The sequence below is a fragment of the Salmo trutta genome, chromosome 21 (genome assembly GCF_901001165.1).
Source record: "Salmo trutta chromosome 21, fSalTru1.1, whole genome shotgun sequence".
Taxonomy (NCBI): Eukaryota; Metazoa; Chordata; class Actinopteri; order Salmoniformes; family Salmonidae; genus Salmo; species Salmo trutta.
This window is the reverse complement of record NC_042977.1, coordinates 27,327,958-27,353,942: the sequence shown is the minus strand read 5'-3', so window position 1 is coordinate 27,353,942 and position 25,985 is coordinate 27,327,958. Positions and strand designations below refer to the sequence as shown.

The 25,985-nt window shown below is 43.3% G+C and overlaps 1 protein-coding gene across 5 annotated transcripts in view; it reads right to left on the bottom strand.

Moving 5' to 3' along the window:
* Nucleotides 1–25,985, bottom strand: part of LOC115157090 (microtubule-associated protein tau) — a 73,806-nt gene that overhangs the window by 33,851 nt on the left and 13,970 nt on the right. For all 5 annotated transcript variants that reach the window (XM_029705013.1, XM_029705010.1, XM_029705011.1 and 2 more), the window contains exons 2-6: nucleotides 24,615–24,793; nucleotides 10,453–10,572; nucleotides 9,738–9,824; nucleotides 9,380–9,604; nucleotides 3,220–4,503 (exon numbers count right to left, since the gene is read on the bottom strand). In XM_029705013.1, coding sequence (XP_029560873.1) covers nucleotides 3,220–4,503; nucleotides 9,380–9,604; nucleotides 9,738–9,824; nucleotides 10,453–10,572; nucleotides 24,615–24,789 — 1,891 coding nt within the window. In that variant the 5' untranslated portion in view covers nucleotides 24,790–24,793. The remainder of the gene's footprint in view (nucleotides 1–3,219; nucleotides 4,504–9,379; nucleotides 9,605–9,737; nucleotides 9,825–10,452; nucleotides 10,573–24,614; nucleotides 24,794–25,985) is intronic.

Genomic DNA, 25,985 nt, shown 5'->3' with positions numbered 1-25,985 from the left:
AGAGTTAGGCAGAGTAGAGCAGAGTAGGGCAGAGTAGAGCAGAGTAGAGTAGGGCAGAGTAGAGCAGAGTAGGGCAAAGCAGAGTAGATTAGGACAGAGCAGAGCAGAGTAGATTAGGACAGAGCAGAGCAGTACCAGTTCACAAACCGGTGGTGGCGTGGTGGGATAACCCTGACTGCAGCACCGCACAGCCTCTAAGCCTCTGTCTCCCTCTGCCTTTTATTTGATTTATTTCACCTTTATTTAACCAGGTAGGCCAGTTGAGAACAAGTTCTCACTTACAACTGCGACCTGGCCAAGATAAAGCAAAGCAGTGCGACACAAACAATAACACAGAGTTACACATGGAATAAACAACATACAGTCAATAATACAATAGAAAAAGTTTATATACAGTGTGTGCAAATGAGGTAGGATAAGGGAGGTAAAGCAATAAATAGGCCATAGTGGCGAAATAATTACAATATAGCAATTAAACACTGGAATGCTAGATGTGCAGAAGATGAGTGTGCAAGTAGAGATACTGGGGTGCAAAGGAGCAAAATAAATAAAATAAATAACAGTGTGGGGATGAGGTAGTTGGATGGGCTATTTACAGATGGGCTATATACAGGTGCAGTGATCTGTGAGCTGCTCTGACAGCTGGTGCCTACTGCACACACCCAGATCACCGGCTATAAAAAGACAAGGGCTGCATGCATTATGTAACTGCAAAAAAGTCCCAGCCATCAATATTGCATTAGGGAGAGGAGGATGGAGAGGGAGGGAGGGAGGGAGGGAGGGAGGGAGGGAGGGAGGGAGGGAGGGAGAAGCAGCAAAACAGAGAGGCTGCTAGGGGGAAAGAGGGAGGTATGAAAAACAAAGATGGTGATTGAGGGAGAAAGTTGTGGGATGAGGATACAGAGGGCAGTAGAGGCCAGTCCCTCACTGTACTGTCCCTCCACACACCAACCCACCTACCCGGTCATCTGTAAACAACCCATTAACAGACTGCTGAATGGGGATGGTTGAGTAAGGGAATGTGAGGGGTGCAGACAGACAAGCAGTATGCTAACGACTTCCATCATTTGTCAACCAAAAACACCTGTGTCATCAAGGAAGGAGGAACAGCGTCTCTACAACAATCTTACACTGCAGGGTGGCAACTTAGGAAAGCAGTGTTAACTTAGCTATCAGTCCTTGGAATCTCCACCCAAGAAACCAACGTAAGAAGAACCAACACAGAACAGTACAGTCTCTGAACTAGGCCAAACTAACGCTCAAAGCAAACTAGCCAGAAAATGTGCCAGCTTTTTCCTGACATGGATATCTCAACAACAGTGAGAGAGGCAAAGTCCAAGAAATCTTGAACAGAACAAAAACCTGTAGCAAACATTTGTACCAAATAAGGAAATAAATAAACACTGAATTCAACGTCATATTATTCCACTGATGAGAAATCGAATTATTCTTAAAGGCAATAATGGAAATGTGACTCACCTATTTAGCATCATCATCATCAGAGCCATCACCAAGGAGACGCAGTACACATGGGTGAGAGAAAAGACAAAACATAGCTGTCAGTCATTTCAGTTTGCCTATTAATCATGCAAACATTTACATGACAACTTGCACATCGAGCAATTTTTTAATTGTATTTTTGATCTCCAATCAAAAATTGGCTGAAAGTAAAATGAGTACTGTAATTTCCGGACTATTAAGCGCACCCGAATATAAGCCGCACCCACTGAATTTAAAAACAAATATTATTTTGAACATAAATAAGCCGCACATGTCTATAAGCCGCAGGTGCCTACCGGTACATTGAAACAAATTAACTTTACACAGGCTTTAACAAAACACGGCTTGAAACAAAAATAAATAGGCTTTAACGAAACACGGCTTGTAACAAAAATAAATAGGCTTTAACGAAACACGGCTTGTAACAAAAATAAATAGGCTTAAACGAAACACGGCTTGTAACAAAAAATTAGCAGTAAGCTTTAGTTGTCTTTTTGCACTGAGTCAATTCCTCACGCTGCTGTTTCCAACGTCTTATCATCAACTCATTAAGACCAAGCTCTCGTGCAGCAGCTCTATTTCCTTTTCCAACAGCCAGATCAATCGCCTTCAACTTCAAAGCTGCATCATATGCATTTCTCCGTGTCTTTGCCATGATGAGGGTGACAAAATGACTACCGTAATCAGAATGATGGGAAGTTTGAGAGCGCTCGATTTAATCTAAACAGTAAACAAAAAAGTTGTTTGACCTTAACCCGTTTGGCAATTTCATTGGTCTAATGAAAGCTTCATGCCGCCAAAAAACTGAGCACGTCACAGAATGTGTTTTTTTGGAGAAAAAAAAATTGAAAGCGGGAAAAATCCATATATTAACCGCGTCATTGTTTAAGCCGCGAAGTTCAAAGCATGGGGAAAAAGTTGCAGCTTATAGTCTGGAATTTACGGTATGTGTTTTAAAATGGTCAAATTGCATAACTAAGAATTCCAGATAGGAACACTGAGATATTGAAAATGGTTCTGAAAGTGAATTCACACACACAAGTAGAAAGATAATGTGAAAGAAAACAGTTAGTGACTCCTCAGTCAGCTCATAGCTATTTGAGGAACTAAAAGCATCATTTAGTCAGGGAAAAAGCAATCTCTTGAGAGAAAGCGAGAGAATCACACTGTAAACCAACATCCCTTTGATTAGAGAAGAAAGGTTGACTCAATGTCAAAGAGTTAGGGTATAGAATTACTTTAGGATAATGGCATTCAGGGGGGAGAAAGCTAGCTAATTCTATCCCAAGGAGAGTGGAGTCACTCAGGAGTCACACACATAGTAATCTACAGAGACAGTAGAGTAAGTAGTATATGATTACAGTGTTAGAAAGGAGAGAGATATGAGGTAAAACGAGCTGGGCAGCTGACACAATCAGGTAGGTAGACAGCCACATAGCAATGAATGTGTTATTATCATGATCATCATCATCATAACAGCACTACAGAGACTGGCCAGACAGTCAGTCAGGATAAAGGGACTCAAGGACCAGCCAGTAGGGACTCAGTCAGACGCAGTCAGATTAAAGAATAGTGGTAATTAGTTTGCATGTTACTAACAGTGCTAATAAACACATAATGGCCGAGCAACAGCAGGCCCAGTCCACAGAGAGCCATGCACTATAATGTCTTTATTCACCCCCATACTGATAGATATGTCCCCTCTTCAGTGTCACCAACCTTCTAGCAGGGGGGGCTCTGGCAGCGGTGGCTCCTGGTGCTCTGTGAGTGGCAGTGTAGTGGGGATAAAGGGCGGGGCTGCAGGGTTGAGGCCTGAGCCCACTGCAGGGCGGGGACTGGGAGTGTCATGATCAAGCTGGGAGGAGTGGCTAAACAGTGGAGGAGGAGTGGACTGGAAAGAGGAGGAGGTGGTGGTGTTTGGAGGAAGGCTCTGGGGTGTGGTGGTCTGAGACTGGGCCTGTGGCTGTGAAGCAGGGGTGCTGGCTGAGGGGGCCTGCAGGACAGAGTCTAGGAAAGTGGTCTGTGAGACCTGGGGGCTGAAGCCTGGGGAGCTCTGAGGACCCAGTTGCCTCTGGTCAGTAATAGATGCGTTGGCCTCAGGACGACAATGATCAGAGGAGGCTTTGTCAGTGAAGGACAGAGCTGCCTCCTCCTTCTTGGGGGGTAGGACATCTTTAGTGGCTAAGGGAGGGGGCATTTTAAAGTCATCAATACACATGGGTTCATAATGGAGGGGAGCGGAGGCAGTGTTTTTAACAGGAGCCTCAGCCTCCCACTCCATGTTTACCGTGGCTGGAGAAGGTTGCTCAAACATGTTCAAGTTACTAGTGGAAGTGTCTGTTAGGGCAGGGTCCTTGTTGAGGATGTGACTTGGTTTGGGGTTCTCAGTGAGTGGTGGGGCAGTGGAGGTGTGAGAGGGTTTGGTGTCCTCTATAAAACTGCTAAAGGGGTTGGTCTGGGGGTCGGCTATGAGGGAGGAGATGTTCTCTAGGGTTGAACTTAACGGACCAGAGGCCATCACCATTGCAGACAACGAGGCTGGGGTGGCATGGGGTGTCATGGGCTCCTGGGGTGTTGGCCCCCATTCCTCTGGCAGCTTCATCCTGCTCTTATTCTTCCTGCCCCTGACCCTACCCCCTCCCCTCCCTCGGATCTCACACTCCCAGCTCTCCTCCTTGCTTGGGGAGGACAGACTCAGAGGGCAGTCCGAGGCTCCGCTCTCTGTCTCGCCCTCCTCCTCCTTCGAGGAGTCCGGAGCCTCTTGCCTGTCCATGAAGTCATACACCTCCTCTCTGGGCCTCCTTTTCTTCTTCTTCCTCTTCTGCTGCTTGCTGCCGACCCCCTCGGTCCCCCTCTCGTCCCCAGAGCCAGTCTCCTGGCGGTGGGGGCTGAGGGGGTCGGAGTTGGGGCTCTCCTCCACTGAGTCGCTGGGGGAAAGGCTGAGACCCTCTGAGGCTTGCAGCCTGGACTCACCACCTGCCCAGGGGTTTGGGTTTGTCCAAACTTTTTGATGAGCAGAGAGGAGGAAGGAATGTCACTACCCATAACAAAGAAGACCAAAAACCAATTGCCAATCATCTCCAGAAGAATCTGGGTACAGTGGGGGGGGAAAGTATTTGATCCCCTGCTGATTTTGTACGTTTGCCCACTTACAAAGAAATGATCAGTCTATAATTTTAATGGTAGGTTTATATGAACAGTGAGAGACAGAATAACAACAAAAAAATCCAGAAAACGCACGTCAAAAATTTTATAAAATGATTTGCATTTTAATGAGGGAAATAAGTATTTGACCCCTCTGCAAAACATGACTTAGTACTTGGTGGCAAAACCCTTGTTGGCAATCACAGAGGTCAGACGTTTCTTGTAGTTGGCCACCAGGTTTGCACACATCTCAGGAGGGATTTTGTCCCACTCCTCTTTGCAGATCTTCTCCAAGTCATTAAGGTTTCGAGGCTGACGTTTGGCAACTCGAACCTTCAGCTCCCTCCACAGATTTTCTATGGGATTAAGGTCTGGAGACTGACTAGACCACTCCAGGACGTTAATGTGCTTCTTCTTGAGCCACTCCTTTGTTGCCTTGGCCGTGTGTTTGGGTCATTGTCATGCTGGAATACCCATCCACGACCCATTTTCAATGCCCTGGCTGAGGGAAGGAGGTTCTCACCCAAGATTTGACAGTACATGGCCCCGTCAAATGATGCGGTGAAGTTGTCCTGTCCCCTTAGCAGAAAAACACCCCCAAAGCATAATGTTTCCACCTCCATGTTTGACGGTGGAGATGGTGTTCTTGGGGTCATAGGCAGCATTCCTCCTCCTCCAAACACGGCGAGTTGAGTTGATGCCAAAGAGCTCCATTTTGGTCTCATCTAACCACAACACTTTCACCAGTTGTCCTCTGAATCATTCAGATGTTCATAGGCAAACTTCAGACGGGCATGTATATGTATTCTTGAGCAGGGGGACCTTGCGGGCGCTGCAGGATTTCAGTCCTTCACGGCGTAGTGTGTTACCAATTGTTTTCTTGGTGACAATGGTCCCAGCTGCCTTGAGATCATTGACAAGATCCTCCCGTGTAGTTCTGGGCTGATTCCTCACCGTTCTCATGATCATTGCAACCCCACGAGGTGAGTTCTTGCATGGAGCCCCAGGCCGAGGGATATTGACAGTTCTTTTGTGTTTCTTCCATTTGCGAATAATCGCACCAACTGTTGTCACCTTCTCACCAAGCTGCTTGGCAATGGTTGTGTAGCCCATTCCAGCCTTGTGTAGGTCTACAATCTTGTCCCTGACATCCTTGGAGAGCTCTTTGGTCTTTGCCATGGTGGAGAGTTTGGAATGTGATTGATTGATTGCTTCTGTGGACATGTCTTTTTTACAGGTAACAAGCTGCGGTTAGGAGCACTCCCTTTAAGAGTGTGCTCCTAATCTCAGCTCGTTACCTGTATAAAAGACACCTGGGAGACAGAAATCTTTCTGATTGAGAGGGGGTCAAATACTTATTTCCCTCATTAAAATGCAAATCAATTTCTAACATTTTTGACATGCGTTTTTCTGGATATTTTTGTTGTTATTCTGTCTCTCACTCTTCAAATAAACCTACCATTAAAACGATAGACTGATCCTTTCTTTATCAGTGGGCAAACGTACAAGATCAGCAGGGGATCAAATACTTTTTCCCCCACTGTATATCTTATCTGCTCATAGAAATTCAGACCTACATTTGCAAAACTCAACAACTGAGTAGAAAATGATCTTATTAAACTACAAATAAAAACGATTCAATAAATCAAATTGTGACTTGAGTTTTGAATTTCTGTAAGCTACATGAAATGGTGCCTGAGGAAGGACCACAGCATCATCAAGGACCCCACACCCCAGCTACGAGCTGTTCTCTCCTTTACTGTTGGGGAGACGGTATCACAGAATGAGGTCTGATAACAAGAAACAGTTTCTATCTACAAGCCATCAGACTGCTGAACACTTGAACTGGACTGACCACCTGCACTGACTCTCCACAACTTTGCGCACGCATGCATGCATGTACGCACGCACGCACACACGCACACCACAATTGCTGCTACCACTCTTATTTACTATTGCTAATACTGCACAATTGAAACACTTGCCCCCAATCCCCCCTTTCTTTAATACATGTATAAATATTGTACTATAAATCATACCTTCCTGTATTATATTTATGCTAAATGTTTATTTTCTACTGAGCCATTTACTTTATGTTCGTATTCTTATACGTATTATTGTTGTTGCATTGTCGAGAAAGAACCTGCAAGTAAGCATCCTAATAAAACTCAAAATAATATTGACACAACTACCACTAGAATTTCTTTACGTCCTGGCCAGTAGGCTTATAGAATGTGACTTATAGGCTTCTGGATTACATGTTAGCCAGAGAGATGTTTTGTTTGCAATGTTCCGAGATTGCAGCTGATTGGGTGTGATTCTCTCTGGCAGGGCAGGGGAAGAATGGAGATTGCAGCTGATTGGGTGTGATTCTCTCTGGCAGGGCAGGGGAAGAATGGAGATTGCAGCTGATTGGGTGTGGTTCTCTCTGGCAGGGCAGGGGAAGAATGGAGATTGCAGCTGATTGGGTGTGGTTCTCTCTGGCAGGGCAGGGGAAGAATGGAGATTGCAGCTGATTGGGTGTGGTTCTCTCTGGCAGGGCAGGGGAAGAATGGAGATTGCAGCTGATTGGGTGTGATTCTCTCTGGCAGGGCAGGGGAAGAATGGAGATTGCAGCTGATTGGGTGTGGTTCTCTCTGGCAGGGCAGGGGAAGAATGGAGATTGCAGCTGATTGGGTGTGATTCTCTCTGGCAGGGCAGGGGAAGAATGGAGATTGCAGCTGATTGGGTGTGATTCTCTCTGGCAGGGCAGGGGAAGAATGGAGATTGCAGCTGATTGGGTGTCGTTCTCTCTGGCAGGGCAGGGGAAGAATGGAGATTGCAGCTGATTGGGTGTGGTTCTCTCTGGCAGGGCAGGGGAAGAATGGAGATTGCAGCTGATTGGGTGTGGTTCTCTCTGGCAGGGCAGGGGAAGAATGGAGATTGCAGCTGATTGGGTGTGATTCTCTCTGGCAGGGCAGGGGAAGAATGGAGATTGCAGCTGATTGGGTGTGGTTCTCTCTGGCAGGGCAGGGGAAGAATGGAGATTGCAGCTGATTGGGTGTGGTTCTCTCTGGCAGGGCAGGGGAAGAATGGAGATTGCAGCTGATTGGGTGTGGTTCTCTCTGGCAGGGCAGGGGAAGAATGGAGATTGCAGCAGATTGGGTGTGATTCTCTCTGGCAGGGCAGGGGAAGAATGGAGATTGCAGCTGATTGGGTGTGGTTCTCTCTGGCAGGGCAGGGGAAGAATGGAGATTGCAGCTGATTGGGTGTGATTGTCTCTGGCAGGGCAGGGGAAGAATGGAGATTGCAGCTGATTGGGTGTGGTTCTCTCTGGCAGGGCAGGGGAAGAATGGAGATTGTGCTGACACTGAGCAGTGTGGTGTGTGCTGTATACTCCACAGCACATCGCACGAGTAGATGAGCATATGAATGAATGTAGAATTAACTGACATGATGCAGAACAACAACAGGCAGGTCACATGGACAAACACAGATAAACAATGAACCCAGAGGAAGGGGTCATGTGACATGGGGAACCTAGTACAAACACACTGAAGAGGACAATGTTAGTTGTAGACCATATTAACACAAGAAAATCTAAATCATTAAAATCACAGCGCATACACACTTAAAAAACATACATACGTGAACAACAAGCGAAACACACAAAAACATACAGCGCATGTGCTTTTTATATTTTGTGATAAAGACATTAGAGTGGGAAATCCTCTCTCCATCCATGTTTTTCAGTTAATACTGATGGTAGTACCAGCCCAATACTTCACATGACAGGGCAGAGAGAAATGAAAAATAATAATACCCTCCCCACTTTAAACCCAATCGTTAATGATGATGGCTTTCTCGAAATGGTGTATCCTTGCCCTCCTCTCTAATTGATTGATGTACTATTTTCCTCAATGTCCTTTATTGATTATGTTGCCATAAAAAAAACACATTTGTGCAGGTAGCATTATCATCTATGTTTCATGCCATATTGGTATTTAAAAAGCCAAGAGTACATCGTAGTCCAGAGCCTCAGCCTGGCCTCCTGCCAGAAGACACATTACTCCTAGTCCAGGTGGTTGCCTCACTCAGAGAGCAGTATCAAAGGTGGGGAAGGAACTTGTGATACATATTTTAAGAAAAATACTCTATTCCAAATATAACTGAGCACTTAAATTAGGCCTCTGGGAGATTATCTAAGGAAATATTTGTAATAAAGAAGGTTAGGTATCTCATCACAGAATTATTCTTCCTTCTCAAACAAAATTGATATGACGTCTCAGAAAGGTCTGAGGTATTGCATAATAAACCAAAGATATGGCCGAGGGCTGGAAAGGTCTAGAAGGTTATACCCTGGTTGTCTGAGAGTGAAACATCATAATTTAAGCCGGAGAAACACGCGATTTCTACTCCGATGGCCGCCCCACTAAGAAACCACTAATACTGTACCACTATCTGGCTTTTAACTATAAGCTCTGCATTTAGCTTGTAAATAAAACAGAGGTCTTATACAGTATCTAAAACTTTCCCTTTGGATGAAGATGATTGAAGTCTGGCACTTTGAGGAACCCTCTAGAAAAAGTGACAGTTACAGTTTACCCTGTTCACGGTCAAATTTAATCATTTAATCATGATCCAAAAGTATTTGATTTTCTAACATTTGATACCATGTTTTAACTGGTGACTGGACCCCTGGACATCCCACCCCAGGCCCCCCCATCTAGCTGCTCTGTGTGAGACAACCTCTTACCTGCAGAGTTGTCCTGGGACTGGGTGTTGTGGCCCGGGGCAGAGGGGTAGGAGTCGTTGGGCTTAAAGGGGGTCTGGGACTGGGACTGTTTGTGGGGCTCAGAGGCAAACAGAGGAGAGGCTTTCTGAGAGTTGCCCATAGGAGGCATGCCTGTCTGGAATGGAGCCATGCCCCCCATACCTCCTGAACCCATGTTCATATTCATCATACCAGGCTGGGAGAAACCTGGGAGTGGAATTAAGACACCCAGGTTAATACTATACTTCATGTTATTACTACTCTATTTCGCTATAAGACACAGTGATAAGCACTACATGCTGGTATTACATAAACACTGTACAGTAATGTTAAGCAGTACCCATGAGAGAATCTGGTATGTTGCTGTCCTTCATTCCTTTGTTCTGATTCCCCCACTGATCACCAGGTATCATACTAGACACTGGACCTAGAGATGAAATAGAGTGAGAGAATATATATTGGGGATATCAGATGTCAGTTACCAATGAGAGATGAGTACACCACAGACACAAATCAATAGCCAGGCTAAAACCCCCAAAGGAGATTGGAATCACAGAATTCAGTTAACTCTCAGTCAGCCATGAAATATTAATGTCCAGATGATCTGAGAAGACAAAAACAAGACAACAACAACAGCCTCACTTAAATACAGTCATGTGTTTAACTAGGTGTCCTGCAATACGGTAATGCCCATTTTACACGGCTAAGAGTGCCCAGGCTGTGCCAGGGATACTTGAAAAGGAAAGGGAGATACCTAGTCAGTTGTACAACTGAATGCCTTCAACTGAAATGTATCTTCCGCATTTAACCCAACCCCTCTGAATTAAGGGAGCTCTGAGTGCCTAGAAAGCTTACTAGGCTCTACCACAGAGGGATCTTTAGCATCTTAGGCTATTGATGATGACCAAATTGAAAAATCCTGACGGCAGTAAAATATGATAAGATATAGAAACAGTGGAAACCTGTCCTTCCACAAAATGCATTTTCACTGCCTTTTTGACTTATTGAGCATGCATAAAACACTAGAGGAATAGAAACGGGGGAAAAGGACTCACCTGAAAGGTAGTCAGAATTGATGGCAGACTGTTGTCCAGTTGGACAGGGATGCTTTTCTCCCATTGGTTCCTGCCACTGCATCCTCGTCCCCATCTGTCCTCTTGGCATCATACTGGATCCTGCATTGAAGAGAGGCAAAAAACTGGACATCAAATGTTAGACACAGGACCATATGACCATTTCATGTGACCATGTTAGCCTAAAGCACCTAGCTCTGTTGCCCCCTGCCTTAAAGTTAGTGACAAATTTGATCAAAGTCGATGGTGCTTTGGGGCCTTTGCACCCTGTCCGGAAATTAAAGCGCAAAGAAAGTTTCAAACGTTTCACAGGTATGATGTACTATCTTTGGTGGATACAGTTTCACAAGTATCAACCAAAGACAGTATAGATAGGAATGCTAGTTTAAATCAGCTTCTCAGTCGGTCTGTCATTTTTTTTGGGGGGGGGAGCCTGGGACCAGCTCCTGCTAGAGCAAACTGGTGTAGATCGCGTGTGATGTCCTAGAAGAAAACTAAAAAGATCTACTTGGAAGTAGAGTCTACTCTCTATGTTAAGATCAACATTTTTCAGTTTCATGATAGTAGTTTAAAATAATGGGAAATTATTGGCTAGTTTGGCTAGGTAACAATACCTGCTGCTGTTTACATCCAACAGTACATTTTTTTGCCAGCTAGCTATCTGGTGGTTACATAAGAGACAGTTGTGAAGTGACAACAAGCATATTATTACTGGAAACAATCGGTATTGACATTGTAAATGAAAAATACAGTCAGGCCTACAGTACATACAGCTAGTTAACTCAACCAGTCTGCCTAGCCTGCTTCATTAGTTAGCTAACTACCCTTGTATTGCTAAATTGGTGACTGACCACACTGACAAAGCTTGCCAAGATAATTGCCCTCCTGGTTTCAACGTAGTCTACAGTGCCCTCCATAATAAGTATTTGAACACACCCACATAAAAAATACCATAGTATACTATGATATAGATACCATAGAATTCAGTGTAGTGTTTTTGTGGACTTTAAAGTTAACTATAGTATAAATACTGTAGTAAAAGAAAACTGTAGTAAATACTATAGTAATTAATGTCATGTTTTTGCAGATTGTAGTACACTGTAGTATTTAATGTAGTGTTTTGGGGGACTGTACTATACAGTAGTATTTACTGTAGTGTTTTTGCAGACATAACGGTGTTTGTGTTTTATTATCTTTTACATAGAAGTGGAGTCCTTCGCCTTCAGGAAACCTATTGGAGAAATACTAAAATAGCACATTTTCCATAACTTTCAGGTAGGACTGCACAGATAGTTCAGCATTTCTGCTCTTTTCTATAACCTGTAAGGAACACAATATATGATCTATACCTGGCATGTAGGTTTCTCACACGGGTGACACATATTGTGATATGGGGATGGGAATGGGCAGTGTATATGCAAAGTAAATACTGTAGTGTTTACTATAGTAAAATAAATGGGTTGAGGTTTTGTGGACTGTAGTGTTTTTACGGACATTACTGTAGTATTTACTAGATCATTTTTTTTGTGGTTAATAATGTAGCATTAGGTATAGTATTCAACATTATGCTACAACATTCTATAGTAAGTACTAAACATGATCGATGGATAATACAGTGTGTAGTATAGTATTCTACAGTACACTACAGTTTACTGTAGAATTCTATAGTAAGTACTGTTGTATTCTATAGTAAACTGTAGTATTTTGTCATGTCGGCAGTAAGATCAAAGTTGTTATTTTAGCTATAGGCTACTCCAGAAATGTTAAGTTATGGACTCCACCTCCAACACCTGACAAACACATTGAATACAGCCCACCTGGTATAAAGTGTCTGTTGATGTCTGGCCTAGACTAGGCTATACTCGAATGTCTCTCAGGGTGCTGTCCCTAAAAACAGGGGTGACAGTGACGAAAGGGGACAATACAGGACCGTGGGCCGTTACTATGGCTACGCAACCGACCAACCAGATGAGGGTATCTGAGGTTCCGGGGCGCAACCCGTCTGTGTCATAAATTATTGACATCCTCAGCTCAAGCCTAGGGGAACTCACTGTACTCTCTGGTGTTTAGTCCTGTAGGGCTCTGCTGCTTTACCAGCTAGATCCAATCATTCAGCCCCCCCATACATTCACACACTCAACCCCAGAGAAATCATTGCACATCAATCTGACCTCTTCTGCTTGAATTGACACAACTTAGCAGGTATTACAAAAATAACCATATCTCCTACAAGTCCCAAAGTCATCCATAACCAGGGTTGCAAAGCTATCGGTAATTTACCAAAGTTACGTGAATCTTCAGTAATTTTGGTATTTAACAGAAAATATATGGCAATCTATCGGAACTTTGGTAATTTATACTTGAATAAATTGTGAAAATGTATTCATATATCACATAAATGTTTTATATGTGTCCATATTGTCCATGAGTTTCTAGTAGATAGACCATATGATTAAAGAGAAAATAGCATCTAATCAATAATGGTATTATTTTCTATTAACTCTGCAACTATTGACTTTTCTTCTCAACTGCCACCAGTTTGACACCAAAACATTAACAAAAAATACCTGACAGTTAAATAAACAAAAGTATATTTACTACTGAAACCCTCATATTAAACACTAATGGTATTCACTAAATGGATGGTTTATATTTAAGTTAATATTTTACAGCTTTGTCATAATTATTTTACATTTTAAAACCATTTTATTATTTCATATATTTTACATGTGATAAGGCCACATAGAGGGTCAGAGGTAATTACAGACACCTGTGATAATCTAAAGTACCCAAAAGGATATTTTGATAGATTACATAAAATCCTTGAAAGATACCAATATTGTGGTAGTTTACTGGTAAACTTTGAATGTTTCAAGTAATATATCCTCCCTTTGCAACCCTATCCATAATATCAGTGTGTAGGGTCAGATACTGTCCTGAAATGAGACATACAAAACAAGGAGAAATACACACACTAGTCCTAATGTCAAATATGTGCACAACTTTCATGATAACATAAGCATATTCGAAAGAGTCAGGGAATTAAGATGTAAGTCCCAGTGCATTGGGTTGCTCAGCAACAGCAGCCTCTGGGGACCATCAAGGTGTTGGTCCTCTTGGTACGTTCCACGCAGCACTTCCGCCTCACCTCAGAACCCTTTAAGTGCCAACACAGTCCAAAAACCACACCCACATCCCCACCGCCCTAGCATCACCCTGGCCGGGCTGGCACAGTGTCTGACCCGACATCAGTCCTGACACGCAAAACATGGCAGAGACTTCCCTGGCATAGGAGCCCAGAGTTTCCTATTCCCCAGAGGATGGCATGGAACCAACTGAACCTGGGCTAACAATAACACTCTGGTCTTACAATACACCAAAACATTTGATCAGACAACAGATACAGTAGACTGCAGTCAGAGCTCAGTCACAGCTAACTATAAATTGTCTTGCTTTACATGAGTTGTAGGTAATGATGTATATAAACCCTGGATTGGTGAAGCTACGTATTGGGCAATGAGAAGCGTTAAAGCCACCCTTCGGCAATATTGGCACTGCCCAGAAGAAGCAATTCCTCCATAGAAATGAACGGAATTCTACACTATTTCAATTCAAATGTTTCAAGTACAAAATTACATGTATTTAAGTATTTTTGTTGTTGTAGTGGTTACAATAACATACCAATTTTCAAGAAATATATTTCAAGGATTTTTTTACATATATTTTTTTATTTTTATGTTTAGAGCACATAAAAGTGTGCAGGTGTCCGTTTAAGTGATAATGCCCAAGAAGCCGGTGTTTAGAAGATACATTGGCGTGGGTGAGTCTCGGGCCGGCAAACCGTGCCAATATATCCTCCAAACACCGGCTTCAAGGGTATTATCAATTTTATACAACGGGTCACCAATATATTCAAATAATGATTGACATACAGTGGGGGGAAAAAGTATTTCATCCCCTGCTGATTTTGTACGTTTGCCCACTGATAAAGAAAGGATCAGTCTATCATTTTAATGGTAGGTTTATTTGAACAGTGAGAGACAGAATAACAACAAAAATATCCAGAAAAACGCATGTCAAAAATGTTATAAATTGATTTGCATTTTAATGAGGGAAATAAGTATTTGACCCCCTCTCAATCAGAAAGATTTCTGGCTCCCAGGGTCTTTTATACAGGTAACGAGCTGAGGTTAGGAGCACACTCTTAAAGGGAGTGCTCCTAGCTTCAGCTTGTTACCTGTAAAAAAGACACCTGTCCACAGAAGCAATCAATCAATCAGATTCCAAACTCTCCACCATGGCAAAGACCAAAGAGCTCTCCAAGGATGTCAGGGACAAGATTGTAGACCTACACAAGGCTGGAATGGGCTACACGACCATCGCCAAGCAGCTTGGTGAGAAGGTGACAACAGTTGGTGCGATTATTCGCAAATGGAAGAAACACAAAAGAACTGTCAATATCCCTCGGCCTGGGGCTCCATGCAAGATCTCACATCGTGGGGTTGCAATGATCATGAGAACGGTGAGGAATCAGCCCAGAACTACACGGGAGGATCTTGTCAATGATCTCAAGGCAGCTGGGACCATAGTCACCAAGAAAACAACACTACTTGGTAACACTTGGTAACACACTACGCCGTGAAGGACTGAAATCCTGCAGAGCCCGCAAGGTCCCCCTGCTGAAGAATACATATACCTGCCCGTCTGAAGTTTGCCAATGAACATCAATGATTCAGAGGACAACTGGGTGAAAGTGTCAAAATTGAGCTCTTTGACATCAACTCAACTCGCCGTGTTTGGAGGAGGAGGAATGCTGCCTATGACCCCAAGAACACCATCTCCACCGTCAAACATGGAGGTGGAAACATTATGCTTTGGGGGTGTTTTTCTGCTAAGGGGACAGGACAACTTCACCGCATCAAAGGGACAATGGACGGGGCCATGTACCGTCAAATCTTGGGTGAGAACATCATTCCCTCAGCCAGGGCATTGAAAATGTGTCGTGGATGGGTATTCCAGCATGACAATGACCCAAAACACACGGCCAAGGCATCAAAGGAGTGGCTCAAAAAGAAGCACATTAAGGTCCTGGAGTGGCCTAGCCAGTCTCCAGACCTTAATCCCATAGAAAATCTGTGGAGGGAGCTGAAGGTTCGAGTTGCCAAACATCAGTCTCGAAACCTTAATGACTTGGAGAAGATCTGCAAAGAGGAGTGGGACAAAATCCCTCCTGAGATGTGTGCAAACCTGGTGGCCAACTACAAGAAACGTCTGACCTCTGTGATTGCCAACAAGGGTTTTGCCACCAAGTACTAAGTCATGTTTTGCAGAGGGGTCAAATACTTATTTCCCTCATTAAAATGCAAATCATTTCATAAAATTTTTGACATGGGTTTTTCTGGATTTTTTGTTGTTGTTATTCTGTCTCTCACTGTTCAAATAAACCTACCATTAAAATGATAGACTTATCATTTCTTTGTCAGTGGGCAAACGTACAAAATCAGCAGGGGATCAAATACTTTCCCCCCACTGTATATTCATTAAAAACGTTGTTTTGATGAATTTATTCATACTATGTCATCCTTCCACAGGATATAGTCCAGACACAAATCTAGGGTTGCTACCCAAGCTGGCTGGTCGTTCGTTCTATCTGTTCGGTTGCTAGAGACGTGACCCAGTTGTTCCTTCTTTTTGTTCTGTATGTATGGACGTGACGCAGTCATTCGTTCTAAATGTTCCATTGCCATACTGACTGGCAACGTTCTTAACACTTGCTTGCTAGCTAACCAACTAAGGCTAACTTACAGTCACTTCACAAAGTGCAGCCCAAATAACAGCAAAGTAGATGCATTTGCATTAGTTTAAGCTCTTTTCTAGTGACATTTATTTGGATACATCCATAACAATGAGCTAATGAGGCGCGATTCCGCCTGGCATAGAAAATATGCTTATTCGTCAGGACACTTGTTCAGAGGAGCTAGCCAACAACACAGCTATCACTTCAAGGGTTTTTCTTAATATTGACTATTTTCTACATTGTAGAATAATAGTGAAGACATCAAAACTATGAAATAACACATGTAATCACGTAGTAACCAAAAAAGTGTTAAACAAATCCACATTTATTTTAGATTCTTCAAAGTAACCACCCATTGCCTTGATGACAGCTTTGCACACTCTTAGCATTCTCTCAACCTGCTTCACCTGGAATGCTTTTCCAACAGTCTTGAAGGAGTTCCCACATATGCTGAGCACTTGTTGGCTACTATTCCTTCACTCTGCGGTCACACTCATCCCAAACCATCTCAATTGGGTTGAGGTCGGGTGATTGTGGAGGCCAGTTCATCCGATGCAGCACTCCATCACTCTCCTTCTTGGTCAAATAGCCCTTACACAGCCTGGAGGTGTGTTGGGTCATTGTCCTGTTGAAAAACAAATGATAGTCTCACTAAGTGCAAACCAGGTGGGATGGCGTATCGCTGCAAAATGCTTTGGTAGCCGTGCTGGTTAAGTGTGCCTTGAATTATAAATAAATCACAGACAGTGTCTCAAGCAAAGCACCCCCACACCATCACACCTCCTCCTCCATGCTTCACGGTGGGAACCACACACGCGGTGATCATTCGTTCACCTACTCTGCATCTCACAAAGACACAGTGATTGGAACCAAAAATCTCAAATTTCGACTCATCAGACCAAAGGACAGATTTCCACTGGTCTAATGTCCATTGCTTGTGTTTCTAGGTCCAAGCAAGTCTATTCTTCTTATTGGTGTCCTTTAGTAGTGGTTTCTTCGCAGAAATTTCGACCATGAAGGCCAGATTCAAGCAGTCCCCTCTGAACAATTGATGTTGAGATGTGTCTGTTACTTGAACTCAGTGAAGCATTTATTTGGGTATCAATTTCTGAGGCAGAGGAAACTGGGTCTTCCATTCCTGTGGCGGTCCTCATGACAGAGTTTTATCATAGCGCTTTATGGTTTTTGCAACTGCACTTGAAGAAACTTTCAAAGTTCTTGAAATGTTCAAGATTGACTCACCTTCATGTCTTAAAGTAATATTGGACTGTCGTTTCTCTTTGCTCATTTGAGCTGTTCTTGCCATAATATGGACTTGGTCTTTTACCAAATAGGGCTTTCTTCTGTATACCACCCCTACAGTACCTTGTCACAACACAACTAATTGGTTTAAACGCATTAAGAAAACAAAATCCACAAATTAACAAGGCACACCTGTTAATTGAAATGCATTCCAGGTGACTACCTCATGAAGCTGGTTGAGAGAATGCCAAGACCAAGAGTGTGCAAAGCTGTCATCAAGGCAAAGGGTGGCTACTTTGAAGAATCTAAAATCTATTTTGATTTGTTTAACACTTTTTTGGTTACTACATAATTCCATATGTGTTATTTCTTAGTTTAAAATAATAATAATATAATAATAAGTTATTTCAGTTAACCCTTATTTAACTAGGCAAGTCAGATAAGAACAAATTCTTATTTACAATGACAGCCTACCGGGGAACTGCCTTGTTCAGGGGCAGAACGACAGATTTTTACCATGTCAGCTTGGGGATTCAAACCAGCAATCATTCGGTTACTGGCCCAAAACTCTAACCACTCTAGACTACCTGCCACTCCTTCACTATTATTCTACAATGCAGAAAATAGTAAAAAATAAAGAAAAACCCTGGAATAAGTAGCTGTGTCCAAACTTTTTACTGGTATGGTAAATATCCATAAAAATGATGGCAACTGGTTGAGAAACGCTGCCTGCCTCTGTCTCGTACCAACTCCCGACATGTTCATTACCATGGACAGTTGGAGAATCCTGAAACAATGTTGCAAATGTCAGAGACTGACAGCAAGGTTTATACAAACCTCCGCTGTTGAAAACTAAATGTTAGTCTAAAATAAATGTGAGATAATGTCTATAAATTGCTTGGCTGAGCTGATGAGACAGTGGATTGCACAGTCAGATGGAACAAAGTAAACAGGCATTTTGAGGTCATAGATGTAGCCGGTGGTAAGTTGGGGAATAGACACCGGCTGGAATGCGCTTTTAACCAATCAGCATTCAAGATTAGACCCACCCGTTGTATAAAATAGAATAAAAGTGGCAAAAACAAATGTAGACATTAATAAATGCATTTCTATAGCTTCCAAAATATTTTTACACAGGTGGAGGAGTGCCAAGATGGAGGCGTGCTGGCTTCAAAACAGCACCCCCTGTCAGCTCCCCCTCTCAGTAGGGACCAGGCTACTTTCAAATTGAATTTAAAGGGACACCTAAATGATGTGTTTGGGGCGTATGAATTCTCCGGTTTCAGATGTGATCTACAGTGGATGCCCTGACATCCCTGAAGGAGCCAACCACCACAGGCTACTTGTCTTGAATATGCATATCTGAAAGTGGGGGAACACAAACTGCAGACAGGGAGATAAAATTAAAACAGATATTGTTGTGACACAAGGACCCAGGAGCAATAATAACAATAAAGGAATTAAAAAAATCATAAAAACAGACGCGCCATGCAGCAGTTAGTGTCCAGACCAGACAGACTGCAGAGTCGTGCTGGGTGCAATGGCTCCCTCTGTACTCTGCCGGAGGAGTCACAATGACCTCCCTTCCCTCTCACTCCTTCAGCACAGTAGCCTGTCTGCTAGGCAGGCACTTACGTAAGGACACCCCCCCCCCCAAAAAAACAGTTTTTATATAGATATAGATATATATATATATATATATACATACACCGATATATATACCGATAGATATATATATACACCGATATATATACCGATAGATATATATATACACCGATATATATACACCGATAGATATATATATATATATATACACCGATATATACACCGATATACAGACAGACAGACAGACAGACAGACAGACAGACAGACAGACAGACAGACAGACAGACAGACAGACAGACAGACAGACAGACAGACAGACAGACAGACAGACAGACAGATGTGGGGCCAGCGAGAGAGGGGTGGTGGGGGGGTTAAGCTGCAGAATGGAGGTGAAGCAAGGGTTTGATGATTTCTGTGTTTAAAAAGTACATAAATAAGCCTGTGGTTGTGAGAAGTACAAAATACATTGTACGTGACTGAAATGTATGAGCATGGTAAATGAATGGGGTTTACAAGGATGTAGTTGTGTGTGCGTAGGAGGGAAGGATCACACTCCATGGACTGCTAATGGACCACTGATATGGTATGTGTAAACACACAATGTTTTATTGTCACATACACCAGATAGGCGCAGTAAAATGTCTTGTTTTACAGGGTCAGCCATAGTAGTATGGCACCCCTAGAGCAAATTAGGGTTAAGTGCCTTGCTCAGCTCAGGTATTCGAACCAGCAACCTTTCGATTACTGGCCCAATGCTCTAACAACTAGGCGACCTACTGCCCGTTCTGTGACTAATGAGTTAACACCCACATTGAATGCACAAGTAATTAGCTAATACTAGTTGTTATGGTATAAGCTGTAGGTAAATAACACATAGAAATTAGCTAAGAGAAAAGATCTAAGACATTGTTTGAGGGCTACTTCTCATTTCTAAGAGGCCAGAGAGCTGATAAAGTTCATCATCCTCTATCGCCTGACAGGGAATCAGCCCCAGCCGGTCCCTGTTGGGTTGATATGCCCTCAGCTTGCCCAGTACCACGACAAACCTCTCCAGTACCACACCACCATTTGGCAGGCTTACCCAACTTCAGCCTCCTCGTCATGATAGGCGTCTTTCAGCTGCATAAAAATCTGTTCACCGCTTATGGGATTATTTGTGTAGCTAAAAGAGAAAACAGCATAATTTCCCAGAAAAAAAATATGAACACTGTACAGTGAGTTGAGCTGTACAGTGAGTTGAGCTGTACAGTGAGTTGAGCTGTACAGTGAGTTGAGCTGTTCTGAATTCCCTCCTCTTTACATGTATGGGTTTCTCTCATTTTGGGTTGCTGTCTGAAATGATGAGCGTCAATAATCCTTTATTCTTTACTACAAACAGACGAAGGGGGTGGCCAAATCAAAGTATCCAATTCTATATGACAATCTCTAAAGTAACCAACCAATGACTTTAGGATTGAAGGACATTGGGGGATGGGAGAAGTGGGTGTGGGGAAGATTCTGGGAAGGCTTTTAATGATTGATGAATATAGCAATGCCTTTGTGTAGGTCAAGCAGAGTTCAGTAGAAGATACGTGTGATAGCACCGCATAACAAAAACATGAGTTGAATCTCATGCAATGACAGGAAAAAGGAGCACGTTCTGTAAGAGGCTCCACGACCATATCCAGCAGTATACTTCTGAACACTGCAGACAAGATGGAGTAACCGTGCACATCCTGACATGATAGAAGTTAGTATATCAGTCTATTACTGTGTGTATTTTCCACTGACATATTACATACAAATATACGTTTTCCTACTTCAATGTCAAGGTAGCGTGGCTTTAGTTCAGGGAACAAGGCATGTTGAATTGTCACTCCACAAATCAGACAACCTAAGAATTGTGACTACATCAAAAAGAAGCTAAATCAGTTAGAAAAGGTACAGTATTGAACGAACGTGGAGTATTAAACAAGAAGAATCGTGTACAGTACGTGACTGATAAGCAGCAAAAGCTCTCATATCTCCTTGGGCAAACCTTGATCTACACAGTGGTTGTCCAGAGGTCTTGCTCTAAAAGCATCAATCACAACATACAGTACAGAGGAGATGCTGACATCAGCACACCCACACACAGACGGATCTGCACTGCCAACACCGGTGTTGTGTGTACGAGTCTCCTTCTGCTATTGATGTTCCAGCGTACTGTAGTCACATGATCTGCCGAGCCCCTATCATGCAGCACACTGCTGGCACTAGTCAACATGCTACACTGTACACAGTGTTCTGCATGCCCTCCTGAAATAAACCATACTGTAGCATAGCCTAATGATGTTGGTTGATCTTAATTAGACATCATTAAATCAAGCAGTTGTGTGGGGAAAAGAATGACGTGTCAATCAACAACATTTTATCAAATAAATCAATGTGTCCATTTCAAATAAAATTTATTTTTATTTGTCACATGCACCGAATACAACAGGTGTAGACCTTACCGTGAACTGATTACTTACAAGCCCTTAACCAACAATGCAGTTCAAGAAATAGAGTTAATAAAATATTTACTAAATATTCAAAAAGTAAATAAAATCGAATCAATCAAAAAGTAACACAATACATTTACCTAACAATAACGAGGTTGTATACAGCGGGTACCGGTACTGAGTCAAAGTGCGGGGGTACAGGTTAGTCGAGGTAATTTGTAAAGTGACTATGCATAGATAATAAGCAGCGAGTAGCAGCAGTGTAAAAACAAAGGGGAGGGGGGGGTCAATGTAAATAGTCCGGGTGGCCATTTGATTAATTGTTCAGCAGTCTTATGGCTTGGGGGTAGAAGCTGTTAAGGAGCCTTTTGGTCCTAGACTTGGCGCTCCGGTACTGCTTGCCGTGCGGTAGCAGAGAGAACAATCTAAGACTTGGGAGAACAGTCTATGACTTTAGATTGACATAAAGGTCATAAAGCCTCAGAGGTCAAAGAATACCTTCTCTAATCCATCCCTAATCCATCCCTAATCTTAATCCTTTGTTTTGACTGAATATGCATGCACATGTTGATAGTTTTAGAGCATAATTAACATGCGACCATTGTTGCCAAGAGGTCAGAGGAGAAGCCTGGGTGTTAATGGCCTGGGTGTTAATGGCCTGGGTGTTAATGGCCTGGGTGTTAATGGCCTGGGTGTTAATGGCCTGGGTGTTAATGGCCTGGGTGTTAATGGCCTGGGTGTTAATGGCCTGGGTGTTAATTGACGTTGTGGTGTCCTGACTTGTTCACGGCTGAGTCTGTAATGTTGCTCCAGTCAGGGCTATGCTAACGCTGCCCTGTCTCCAGGCTGACACTTCTGGAAGTGACAGGATGCGAGGGGAGACAAAGAGAGAGAGGGAGTGAGAGAGAGGGAGGGAGTGAGAGAGGGAGTGTGGGAGAGATGGACAAAGACTGGGATAGAAAGCTAGATGGGAAGAGGGAGAAACAGAGAGAGGGGGAGACAGAGAGAGGTAGAGAGTGAGAGAGGTAGAGAGTGAGAGTGCTTTTGGTGCTGGGAGTGCTGTCAGTCTGCGGTATAATGAGACCATGTCTGTAGTTAGAGGGCTGGATCTGAAGGAACTGCCTGGGAGAAAGGATACTATCTGGAGTGGAAGAGACTAAATCACTGTACATATGAGCTTTATCATATTATGTCATATTTGGTTCTTCTACTGTTGCTGTGAGAAGCAGCGTTGTCCAATGGTATAGCTATAAAACAGAATCTTCGTTCACTGAACTTTTTGTTCTTACATTTTTTCTTTCAGTTTCTCTGTTGTTATTTCTGTGCAAATTAGCTATTTTACTCTGGGGCTAAAAGACCAATTGCCATCCAACATAGCCAAAAGCGGATCATTCAGCTGTCCCCGTGCTTCACAATAAACAACTACATTTGAGAGTGAACAACAGTGACGGTATGGCCCAAAGGAGTGAATTTCTCCTCATGCTCATGACAGTTCTTATGAACTGTGAAGTACTTTCTTGGCAGAGGGAAACAAACATAGGAGTTTCCCAGTAGCCATTTTTTTTCTCTTTCTCTCAGTGAGTCAGGGGGAAGTTGCCACCCAAGAAGTTCAGGAAAAACCCAAACACAATAACATCAGTGCACATTACCACAGAGATCCCAATGACTGCAATGACTCGTTTTTACAATGCATTCAGAAAGTATTCAGACCCCTTGACTTTTTTCCACATTTTGTAAAGTTACAGCCTTATTCTAAAATGGATTACATGTTTTTACCCTTATCAATCTACACAAAATATCACAATGATTACAAAGAAAAAATAGGTACAGAAATGTATTAAAAACAAAAAACTTAAATATCACATTTACATAAGTATTCAGACCCTTTAGAGTCAGTACAAATTTCTTCCATTTAAGAATGATGAGGCCACTGTGTTCTTGGAGACCTTTAATGCCAAAGAAATGTTTTGGTTCCCTTCTCCAGATCTGTGCCTCGACATAATCCTGTTTATGAGCTCTACGGACAATTCTTTCAACCTCATGGTTTGGATTTTGCTCTGCCATGCACTGTCAACTGTGGGACCTTATATAGACAGGTGTGTGCCTTTCCAAATCATGTCCAATCAATAGAATTTACCACATGTGGACTCCAATCAAGTTGTAGAAACAGCTCAAGGATGATCAACGGAAACAGGATGCACCTGAGGTCAATTTGGAGTCTCATAGCCAAATTGTCTGAATACTTATGTAAATAAGGTATTTCTGTTATTAGTTTCAATAAATTTGCAATCATTTAAAAAAATGTTTTCACATTGTCATTATGGGGTATTGTGTGTAGATTGATTTTGTTTAATCCATTTTAGAATAAGGCTGTAACGTTACAAAATGTGGGAAAAGTCAAGGGGTCTGAAAACTTTCCGAATGCACTGTATATAGACATTGTCCCTATTTGACTCTGCTCTTTGGTTCAGGTTCACACACCAATTTAACACAGTAGGATGGCAGTAACAAACAAAAACAAAAAGCATATGCACACACACACCCACGTGGGTGTAAACGCCCCCCCCCCCCCCCACAAACACATACTTGTTTAAAATCAGACAGTAGTCATGCAGCCTGAGCTGTGGCAGGAAGATAGCAGAGTAAATAGCAGGCGCTGGATGGGAGTGGTTCTGTTCCTGAACATTGTCTGGCCTGGTTCCTCTGTCCCTTAGGTCTCCTCTCTCTCCATGATTCAACACATTCACTTACACAATACACATACTACACTGTACACACAGAGTACTGTATATGCTATATAAAAAAAGCATATATGTATGTTATTTTGTATGCATAGATAAGATATGGATAATCTGCATAGATACAAAGGATTACATTGGGGGAAGTGATTTCAGCTGTAAGGCAAGCTATACATCACAATGTTTGCCTTTACTGAGTAAAACAACCAGCAAAATCCTCTCACTGGATTGTCTCTGCTGCCCCAATTCTCTATGGGTTTTCCCAATACCACAAAGTCTGTATCCTGCACCCCAGCTTACCTTTCCCATCCTTCCCGTCCAGCAGAGGGCGGTAGTCAGTCTTTCCTACAGTCTCGCCCACTTTGTCATCAAAGGTTTCTTTCTCAAGGGAGGCCAAGAAGTCCCTCCTCACCAGGCTGTCCGGTCCTGACTTAGGCGCCCCGTCTGTGAGAGCGTCATGCAAGCTCAGGTCCATTATCCTGAAAGGGAGAGAACACAGAGGTTAGAGGTCACAGGTCATCAGCATCATTATCATCATCAGTACAAGATTTGGTGCTAACCCAATACTGCATTCCTCCACAACTGCATACTGGTTTTCAGGCCCACCAGTCAAAGCGCATATTGATGGCTGATCTTGGCTAATGGTTGTCACCATATGTGCACCCTACTAAATCCAGCAGCAGACAAACCACTGCCTCTTTATCATGGGGGGATATTTAGGCCAAAAGTTAATCTCCCAGTGGGGGATATAGCCTAGCTGACAGACACCATCCCCCAGCCCACAATAAGAACAGGGTTTGACAAAAGACTGGGTTATTGCTAGCCAAAACTCATGGGTCTACATTGTGTCGTTAAACTAGGCACAGTGGCTCTGGGAAGAGACCAGAACAGGGTCCATGTAAAATCAAAAAAAGTCTGGAACCGTGAAAGATAAGAATGAACGATGTCACCATAATCGGGGCCAGTCTCCTCCTGCAGTCTCTCCCACGTCCTCTTTCCCCCACTACAGCTAGCTGTCCTGTCCTCATCCTAGTACCACCCACCACTGCAGCTAGCTGTCCTGTCCTCATCCTAGTACCACCCACCACTGCAGCTAGCTGTCCTGTCCTCATCCTAGTACCACCCACCACTGCAGCTAGCTGTCCTGTCCTCATCCTAGTACCACCCACCACTGCAGCTAGCTGTCTTGTCCTCATCCTAGTACCACCCACCACTGCAGCTAGCTGTCCTGTCCTCATCCTAGTACCACCCACCACTGCAGCTAGCTGTCCTGTCCTCATCCTAGTACCACCCACCACTGCAGCTAGCTGTCCTGTCCTCATCCTAGTACCACCCACCACTGCAGCTAGCTGTCCTGTCCTCATCCTAGTACCACCCACCACTGCAGCTAGCTGTCCTGTCCTCATCCTAGTACCACCCACCACTGCAGCTAGCTGTCTTGTCCTCATCCTAGTACCACCCACCACTGCAGCTAGCTGTCTTGTCCTCATCCTAGTACCACCCACCACTGCAGCTAGCTGTCTTGTCCTCATCCTAGTACCACCCACCACTGCAGCTAGCTGTCTTGTCCTCATCCTAGTACCACCCACCACTGCAGCTAGCTGTCCTGTCCTCATCCTAGTATCACCCACCACTGCAGCTAGCTGTCCTGTCCTCATCCTAGTACCACCC